A 10,317-nucleotide genomic window follows, 5' to 3' on the forward strand; every position below is an offset into this window, starting at 1 on the left:
GCTAGAGACTGACAGCCTCCAGTCTGCTTTCCCTAGTGTGGTACTCTGAAATGCTCAAGTTTATGTGTTTTTTCTCAATTCCTCAGTGTTAAACTGGTTTTCTACATTTGCTCACCAGCACTCTGCAAATGCCCACACTTGCCACCCTTCGGGGCATGCACAGGGAACCAGCTAGCCATGGCTTGGTGGTGTTCGTGGGTGAGGCACACAGAGCTCTGGGAGTGCCTACAGGAGAGCTAGGGGGGTCTACTGGTGAAAAGTAGTGCCAGCAGAGTGTAAGCAGGCTTACACAGATTCTGATGGAATCTGTGAAATAGCAGGATCTGCATCCCATTGTTGCATTGTGAGCCTTGCCTGCCATTCGCCCACAGTCACCTAGCTCACCTCAGTGTTCTGCATGGGGTGAGAAAGAAGTGGGTCTCTTTGGCAGCATCTTGCACAGCTGGGGCAGTCAAACACTCACACACTCAGTTTGCCCTGTGGAGAAAATCAAGGACTGAGGGTGTCTCCTTGGCACTGCACTCTGCTGTCTTGGGCAGGCATGACCATGGCTACAGTGAAGCTCTTCCTCTTATCCTCTTCAAAGTGTCAAATCTCAGATTGTTCTTGCTCTAGCTGTGTGCTGGATCTTCTCTATTGGACCCCGGGCTCCGACACACATACTCTGGTCAATGGGTAATTGGCAAACTAGATGTTCTTTGCAGGGAAGATGGAAAAGTGCTCTGGTATCTCCTTGACATTGCCCAGTAAGTGATCATTAAAGGGAAACAGGATTGTGAGCTGAGCAAGTGTGATCATGTAATCTAATTGTGTAAGTCTTCTCCTAGGACCTTCTACAGTTTTAAAATTTTACACTTTCTTTTTCTAAATTATGCATTTAAGAATATGAATTTACTTCTATGTGCTGGTTTACCCTCATCTCCTTTGGATTAGATATATTTTTTGTTTTGGGGGTACTTTTTTTTTTTTTTAGTATAGTTGACACAATGTCACATTGGTTTCAGGTGTACAATACAGGGATTCAACTTCTTTAGACATTATGTTATGTTCACCACAAGCGTGGCCACCATGCATTGCTATTACATCATTGACAATGTTCTCTAGGATTTGCCTTTTATTCCCATGGCTCGTTCATTCCTTAATTGGAAGCCTGTATCTCCCACTCCCCTTCACCCATTTTGCCCATTTCCCCTACCCACTCCCTCTGGCAACCATCAGTTTGTCTTCTGTATTTATAAGTCTGATTCTGCTTTTTGTTTGTTCCTTTGGTTTTTTTTTTTTTTTTTTAGATTCCACACATGAGTGAAATTGTATGGCCTTTGTCTTTCCCTGTCTAATTTCACTTAGCATTTTACCCTCTAGGTCCACCGATGTTGTTGCAAATGGCAAGATCTCATCCTTTTAAAAGGGTGTGTAATATTACATTGTGTATATCTATATCTATACATGGAGATACACACACACACACACACATACACACACTGATAGGTTTTTTAAAAAAAACTATAAATATTCCTGATTTCGATGATCATGTCTGCTTTGATGCATACATCATTTTTATTTATTTTATTTTTATTCATTTGTGTTTTTTTGGGGGGGGTCATTTGTTTTTAAAAGATTTTATTTATTTACCTATTTGACAGAGAAAGAGAGAGAGAGAAAAAGAGAGAGAGAGAGAGTACAAGCAAGGGGGATCAGCAGACAGAGGAAGAGGGAGAAGTAGGCTTCCTGCAGAGTGGGGAGGTGCATGGGGCTTGATCCCAGGGTCCTGGGCCAAAGGCAGATGCTTAACTGACTGAACCACCAGATGCCCCCATGCATTATTTTTAAAAGTGCTTTTAATAGTTCCAAACATGTAGGAAGAGGCTGATTATCTTTTATTATTGATTTCTAATTCGATTACATTATGATCAGAAAATATGCTCTGTTTGATATGTATTCCTTAGTATTAACATTTGTTTTATGGCCTAATTTTTGCAGATATGTGTTCTTGAAAAGAAACGTGGATTCTCTGATAATTTCACATAATGCTCAAATCAAGCTGGTTCATTGTGTTACTTAGATTTTCTATACCCTTGCTGAAATTTTGCCCTGTTTGCTCCTGGTCTCTCAGCTACTGAAAAAAGATATGATAAAATCTCCTAATATGATGTGGTTTATGATTTTTTTCTTACAATTCTGTTAGCTTTTTTCTTTATACATTTTTATAAGCCTGTGCCATTAAATGCATATTAGTACCTGTTTTTTTTTTTTTTTCTTTTTCTGGTGAGTTTTCCTTTAATTATGATAATGACTTTTCTTATGCCTTTTAATGCCTCAACAAGCTCTCTGGCTTCCTGCTTGCTTCAGCAGGCACATATACTAAATACTTTAGCACATGTACTAAAATAAGCTGTTCATCTTCATTTTGGTTAGTATTTCTTTTTTTTTTTTTCGTGGTTAGTATTTTTTTTTTAAGATTTTATTTATTTGTTCATGAGACACAGAGAGAGAGAGAGAGAGAGAGAGAAAGAAAGAGAAAGAGAGGTCTAGACACAGGCAGAGGGAGAAGCAGGCTCCATGCAGGGAGCCCGAAGTGGGACTCAATCCTGGGTCTCCAGGATCATGCCCTGGGCTGAAGGCGGTGCTAAACCGCTGAGCCACCTGGGCTGCCCTTGTGGTTAGTATTTCTTGATATACCTTTATTATTTCCTTATGGTGAAACTTCTCTATATCATTACCATTTAGGTGTATCTCTTGCACACATGAGATAATAGAATTTTGTTCCTTTGCCAATCTGAGAATATCTGTTTTTAAAGATTAAAGTCATTTAAACATTTGGTGTAATTAGCCATATATTTTGTGATTTTATTTCGTTTCTTTATATTTCTTTTCTTGACTTAAAGTGGTGTGACCAAAATCTCTTTAGTTTTGTTACATCTCTACTATAATTTACAAGCTATAAATTCTATATTCATTATTTTAGTGGCTATACCTAAACTTAAGTCATGTCCAAAATACTCAATATTTCTATTCTCCTGCAACTCAATCCAAGGACCTTTCAACCCTTATTCTAATTCCTCTTCTTATAGTATGATAACTGTTCCCTAGTATCTTTTTTTTTTTAAAGATTTTATTTATTTATTCATGATAGTCACAGAGAGAGAGAGAGAGGCTCAGAGACACAGGCAGAGGGAGAAGCAGGCTCCGTGCACCGGGAGCCCGACGTGGGATTCGATCCCGGGTCCCCAGGATCGCGCCCTGGGCCAAAGGCAGGCGCCAAACCGCTGCGCCACCCAGGGATCCCTGTTCCCTAGTATCTTAATCCATCTTGTTTATATGCACCTTCTTCTCCTTCTCCTGCTCCTTCTTCCTTCTATTATTATTATTTTAAATCTCAACATTTTATTTTTTTCTACATAGAAACAAGTTACTTGACAGTTCATTGCTTCCTGGATATTACTTATTTTTAACTCGATTTGTTTTATCCTGAAGTAAATCCCTTAGTTTTTTCAGTAAGTTTTCATACATGGTAAACTCAATATTTTTCTGAAATGGGAATATTCATGGAGAGTCCTACTACCAAACCTTGACATATGAGTTGCTGTAAACATGTCATGAATAGTTCAAGATGTAATCCATATATAAACAGGTGTTACACTTAGTCTGGTTGGGAAATTGGTTGTAATCTCATCTGATCTTCCAGAATCATCTCTGCAACATTCATGTAATGTCACCCTTTCAATACTTCCAGAGGAATATTACCCATGGAACCAAGGAACCAAACTAGTGCATCCGAATTCATCCTCCTGGGGCTTTCAGAAAATCCAGAGCAGGAGACCCTCCTCTTTGCTCTGTTTCTCTGCATGTATGTGGTCACAGTAGTGGGGAATCTGCTCATCATCCTGGCCATCAGCTCAGACTCCTACCTCCACACTCCCATGTACTTCTTCCTGGCCAATCTCTCCTTGGTTGATTTCTGTCTGGCCACCGATACAGTCCCCAAGATGCTAGTGAACATCCAAATCAGGAGCAAGTCAATCTCCTACGCCTGTTGCCTGACCCAGATGTACTTTTTCCATTTCTTTGGCATTATGGACAGTGTCTTAATTGCTGTGATGGCTTATGACCGGTTTGTGGCTATATGTCATCCCTTACACTATACTACCATCATGAGCCCACGCCTCTGTGGCCTGCTGGCTGGTGGTCCATGGGTATTTTCCTGCTTCATTTCCCTCACTCATATCCTCTTGATGGCCCGTCTGGTTTTCTGTGGGAGCAATGAGTTGCCCCACTACTTCTGTGACCTCACTCCTCTTCTCAGGCTTTCTTGCACTGATACATCTGTGAACAAGATCTTTGTGCTCATTGTGGCTGGGATGGTGATAGCCACACCATTCATCTGCATCCTGGCCTCCTATGCTCGCATCATTGTGGCCATCATGAAGGTCCCTTCTGCAGGCGGCAGGAAGAAAGCCTTTTCCACCTGCAGCTCCCATCTGTCTGTGGTTGCTCTCTTCTATGGGACCACCATTGGGGTCTATTTGTGTCCTTCCTCTGTGCGCACAGCTGTGAAGGAGAAAGCCTCTGCTGTGATGTACACTGCGGTCACCCCCATGCTGAACCCCTTTATCTATAGCCTGAGGAACAGAGATCTTAAGGGGGCCCTGAGGAAGCTTGTCAACAGAAAAATCACTTCATCTTCCTGACCATAAGGACATCTGGAAACCTCCAGGAAGTAGGATCTCAACATCCAGGGTCTTGGGCAAAAGAAAGGAATTGGACGGTTTGGGAGAGTAGCCACTTGGAATTTTAAATTGTAGAAGTTTAAAAGGAAATCTCAAGATGGTCCTGTTACTATTTTCTCAATTACTGAGACCAGTAGGAGTTCTTTTGGGTATGTTTAATGCTATCTTCCTAGAAAGATCAGTCTAGCCCTACCAGATTGGATCTTTCCTGGTTCAAAATCCATTTAGCTCTCAACAAATACTTATGGAGTTCATATTCTGGGCTTGCTGTAAGTGCTGGCCATGGAGTGGTGAGCAGGAGACACAAGGTCCCTATTGTGTGGATTTTGTAGTTGAATATAGGAGAAGATACTGAACACTAATTATAATGGGATGAAATATGCACACGAGGGCAAGTATAGATAGAACAGGAACACCAGACAGAATCTGGAAGGGGGAATCAGGGAAGGTTTCCTATGAGAGATGATCCTAAACCTCAAAGGAAAGATGATGTTTTTCAGGCAAAAATAAGAAGAAAGAGTATCGGAAAAAGAAAAAACAAACAATAATATGTGAAAAGCTCAGAGGGCAAGAGAAAGAGAGAGAAGGATGCATTTGTGAAGTGAATGACCTGGGGAATGCCAGGTCAAGAAGGACTTTGGGACCAACTCAAGAGTTTAGCTTTTTCTTGAGAACCAGGCAGTTCATTGACTTCCAGGGACCGAAGTCAGGGAGCACATAGGTGAGTCATGGGCCTCCCCACTCCTATTCTGTCTTCTTGGGAAGCAGGATGGCCATGTGCTAGATGAAAATTGTACAAAACAAGTGGAAGAAAGAGACTGAGACCATGCACTGAGGAAATGAGGAGCCATTTGGTGGTATAAGTCTTCATAGCCAAAGAGAAAAATACCAATCAATTGAATCATGAATGTCAAAGGCAGAAGGAAGCTGAGGCATGTCTCAATCACCATATATGCCTGTGAAATGCATGAGTAGCAGTACTGCTTATAACAAAAATGAGACCTATTAGTTGCAGGGTTTACTTGTATCTCCTTGCCATGTTCTTTTGCAGTGTCTCATTTCCTCATTCTATAGCCCCTATGAAAGGAACGCATCTCATTTTTGTTGTGAAATAATTCTAATCTTTATATGGAGATTCACAACCCAGATAGACTAGCAGTGAGTTTGGACTCTACTTCTGGGCTGAATGGCAGTGAGTGGGGCCCGAATTTTTCAAATGGTGCTAAGGAGCTGACATCATCTTAAGCAAAATGGCTTTTAATAATTGTGCATCTATTTTGCTTATGTTACTTTCCTTCCAAGAGAATTAAGTTAGACTTTCTTAGTTGAACAAACAGACCTGGCCCCATGGTAGGCTGGAAAGATGATGCTTTCTGGAGATATTCAGGCGAATAAAACCCAGACTCAAGAATATTGGAGTTTGCTGTAGGGAACCCACCATCCCACTCAGGGCTTTTTTTGAATAATCAAAAACCAGCTGATCGTTGAACCACAGCTCTCTCTCCTAGTAGGTCCCCTCTGTCTCCTGCCATATGCATGCGAGTAGTCACAGTGATGGTTGGGAGAAGGGATGCAATGGGGGACGCCTGGTGCCAATAAAAATCTCTTAAGATTCTGTCAGCCAAACTGTTTCTGTCTTGTTTTGTGTTAAAAAGTTAAGGCCTGGGGATCCCAGGGTGGCTCAGCAGTTTAGCCCCTGCCTTTGGCCCAGGGCATGATCCTGGAGACCCGGGATTGAGTCCCGCGTCGAGCTCCCTGCATGGAGCCTGCTTCTCCCTCTGCCTGTGTCTCTGCCTATTTCTCTGTGTCTCTCACGAATAAATAAATAATAATAAAAATCTTTAAAAGAAAGTTAAGGCCTCACCTCTAGAAGATATTTGTCCCAGTAGCCCTTACAATATCAACTTCCAACATTTGCTGGCATCACTATATGTTTAATTAATTCACTCAACAAATATTTACCAAGAGTCCTTTATGACAGCTATTATTTTTAAGCACTGAAATAGAACAGTAAGCAAGAGAGAAAGAGAGAGAGAAAGCCCTTTCCTATGACAACAAGGTTTAGTACCAAGGAGTTTTTTGGGGGAGTGCAACTGTTCTGTGTCCTGATATCAGAGCAAGACTTTGAAGGTACTAAAAATTTTTAATGGTGCTCTACCTCCCCAGATCCCACAAATCTATACATGGGATAAAAATCCAAGGACTGTATGCCAGAAAAAAGAGTTAATTTTACTGATAATATTTTTTTCAGAAATAAAATTGAACACTAGATAAGACAGCAACCCTTCCCATTTCAGCAGGGAAAACAATAAACGTAGAAGCAATATGTCAGATAATTACCAATGGCAAGAAGGACTTCAAAGATATAATGGAGAATATATAACAGAGACAGATGGGGGGTATTTTAATCCCCACATTTCTGAGGAGCAACTGGTCTCTGTTAAGATGACTTCTGAGTTGAGACCTGAATCAGGCAGAAAGTATTCCAGGGAAGGAGGTAGGAACAGAGCGTCAGAAGCAGGGAACTGGACTTGCAAACTCAGGAGTAAGAAGTCGATATTTAAGTGCTAAGGAGCTGTCCCTGTTTTAAAATATATTTATTTGTATTTCCCTGATGGCCAGTGATGCGGAGCATTTTCTCATGTGCCTGTTGGCCATGTCTATGTCTTCCTCTGTGAGATTTCTGTTCATGTCTTTTGCCCATTTCATGATTGGATTGTTTGTTTCTTTGCTGTTGAGTTTAATGAGCTCTTTATAGATCTTGGATACTAGCCCTTTATCTGATACGTCATTTGCAAATATCTTCTCCCATTCTGTAGGTTGTCTTTTAGTTTTGTTGACTGTTTCTTTTGCTGTGCAGAAGCTTCTTATCTTGATGAAGTCCCAATAATTCATTTTTGCTTTTGTTTCTCTTGCCTTCATAGATGTATCTTGCAAGAAGTTGCTGTGGCCAGTTCATAAAGGACAAATATTAAATGGTCTCATTCATTTGGGGAATATAAAAATTAGTGAAAGGGAATAAAGGGAAAGGAGAGAAAATGAGTGAAAATATCAGTGAGGGTGACAAACCATAAGAGACCCCTAACTCTGGGAGATGAACAAGGGGTAGTGGAAGGGGAGGTGGGCGGGGGGCTGGGGTGACTGGGTGATGGGCACTGAGGGGGCTGCTTGGCGGGGTGAGCACTGGGTGTTATGCTATATGTTGGCAAATTGAACTCCAATAAAAAATTAAAATAAAATAAAATAAAATAAAATAAAATAAAATAAATATATATATGTTTAGATTCATATAAATAAATTAGATTTGCAGGAACAAAATCCTGCAAGCATTATAAACCCAGCACATAACTTGGCTTAAAACAACCGATGGTTATTATTGCATGGTTTCTGTGGGTCAGGGAACTGGGAGTGGCTTAGCTCCGTGACTTGGCTCAGAGTGTCTGACAGGGCGGCAGTCACAGTGTCAGCCGGGACTGTGGTCAGGGCCTGTCTTGACTGGGGCAGGGGATCTGGTTCCGCCCTCACTCTCAGCAGATCTCATTTCTTCACTGATCAAAGACAGCAGTTCTTGGACATAGGGGTCTCTCCATAGTGGGGCAGAAGAGAGAGAGGGACAGAGACAGAGACAGAGACAGAGACAGAGACCGAGAGAGAAGTGGGGGGGTGCTGGCTGTTGCCTTGGGCTGGACACTCTGAACTCATGCAGTTCCAGCTTATGACACACGGGAGCAGCAGAGTCACCTAGCCCGGTTGCCTCGTCTTTTCACCTGCTCCAGGAATAGCACTTCACAGTGAGCCTCTGTGTACCAGGCACAGACCTGCTTATCCTGGTTCCTGACTCCACTCCCACCTCAGCCCCATCACCACAGGGGAGCTCCAAACCTGTAGCTTCCTGAGGGCATCCCCAGTCGGGGCAGTGGTCCTAAGTGTTCCAAATTCCCCATCCATCCCACCCCTGGAACTCCCTGAATCTGTGCTTTCTCTTCCCACCCCAGGACTGGGGTTGTCTGGGGTCCAAATGGGGAAGGTCCACAAGGCCCTTATTCTTTCTGAGGTGGGGAGAGAGAGACAGTGGCAGGGTTGGGGGAGGGAGAGAGTAGGGAAGGTAGTGCCTTCACGATTAAAAATAAAACAGCAGCATCTGTGTATGGAGTGTCAAGTCCAGAGGTGGCCTTGGGACAGGTGGGATGTAGTGTCCACTTCGTGTGAGGGGCGAGACATAGGCAGGATTTGGAGAATCCAAGGGGAAGGTGGAGAGACAATATTGACAGTAACTGGATGGTTAGGACACTCAGCATTCCCTTCGCAGATATTCATTGGTTCCTGTGATGTTCCTGACAAGTCTCGGGCCTGGGGAGATAATGGATTCATTGACAGACTGTCAATTTCTGCCCTTTAGGAGCTAACATTCAAGAGTCAGAGTCCATGAATATAATTAATGAGTACATCAAGGAAGATGTGATGTCACTTTTTTTTTTTTGAAGAACAGTATATGGATAAGGGTAGAGGGCTATGTTATAATTTTCTTTTTCAAAGCTTTATTGAGACATACTTCATACAGCATACATTCACCCATTTAAACTATACAGTTTTATTTATTTTTTTAAATAATAAATTTATTTTTTATTGGTGTTCAATTTGCCAACATACAGAATAACACCCAGTGCTCATCCCGTCAAGTGTCCCCCTCAGTGCCCGCCATCCAGTTTTAAAAATATATACAACTTAGTGGCTTTTGGTATGTTCACAGAGCTGTGCAACAATCACCATGATCACGTTTAAAACATTTTCATTACCCCAAAAAGAAAATCCATACTTGATGGCAGTCCTCATACCCATTTCACTCCTACTCTGTAGTCCCCAGCCCTAAATAACTGCTATTTTCTTTCTTTCTTGGCGTGGGTGAGTGAGTGCGGGCGGGAGGGGGCGTGGCTGGGTTTTTCTTTGGGGGCTTGTCTAGTTCTTTCTTTCTTCTTTCTTTTTTCTTCTTTCTTTTTCTTTCTTTCTTCTTTCTTTCTTCTTTTTTCTTTCTTTCTTTCTTTCTTTCTTTCTTTTCTTTCTTTCTTTCAAGATTTTACTTATTTATTCATGAGAGACACAGGCAGAGGGAGAAGCAGGATCCCTGAGGGGAGCCCAATGGGATCCCATGACCCCAGGATCAGGACCTGAGCCAAACCCAGCTCAACCACTGAGCTACCCAGGTGGCCAGGATTGTAGGATTTTAATTATTATTTTTTTTATTTAGGGATAATTGACTTACAGCACTCTGTTAGTTTCAGGTGCAGTACATGAAATATTTGCATATATTGCAAAATGATCACCACAATAAGTCTAGTTAACATCTGTCTCTATGATGAGGGGACAAAGGACTAGCTGAGGACAAAGCACAAGTCCAGGACAGCCCATTGACAAGTCCTTGACACAGGCAGAGGGACATTCCTCTAGGGACTCAACTGCCTCAATGTTAGTACTTGCTAAGGGCAAAAGCCAATCTTAGCCTGACCCCCGGGATCCTGTAAGTCTACTTTAACGTATAAAGATTCCTTTAGAAGTGTCCTTTATCTCCAAACCACCTGAGATACATGTTAGC

The 10,317-nt window shown here is 42.0% G+C and overlaps 1 protein-coding gene across 1 annotated transcript; it reads left to right on the plus strand.

Annotated features, from left to right (window-relative positions):
* The first annotated feature begins 3,746 nt into the window (after window positions 1–3,746).
* OR1M1B (olfactory receptor family 1 subfamily M member 1B) lies at window positions 3,747–4,688 on the plus strand. The gene has a single exon (NM_001388682.1). It carries the CDS (start codon window positions 3,747–3,749, stop codon window positions 4,686–4,688), a length of 942 nt encoding a protein of 313 aa, NP_001375611.1.
* The last annotated feature ends 5,629 nt before the right edge of the window (window positions 4,689–10,317 follow it).

This window comes from Canis lupus, chromosome 20 (assembly GCF_011100685.1).
Source record: "Canis lupus familiaris isolate Mischka breed German Shepherd chromosome 20, alternate assembly UU_Cfam_GSD_1.0, whole genome shotgun sequence".
In the NCBI taxonomy this organism is placed as follows: Eukaryota; Metazoa; Chordata; class Mammalia; order Carnivora; family Canidae; genus Canis; species Canis lupus.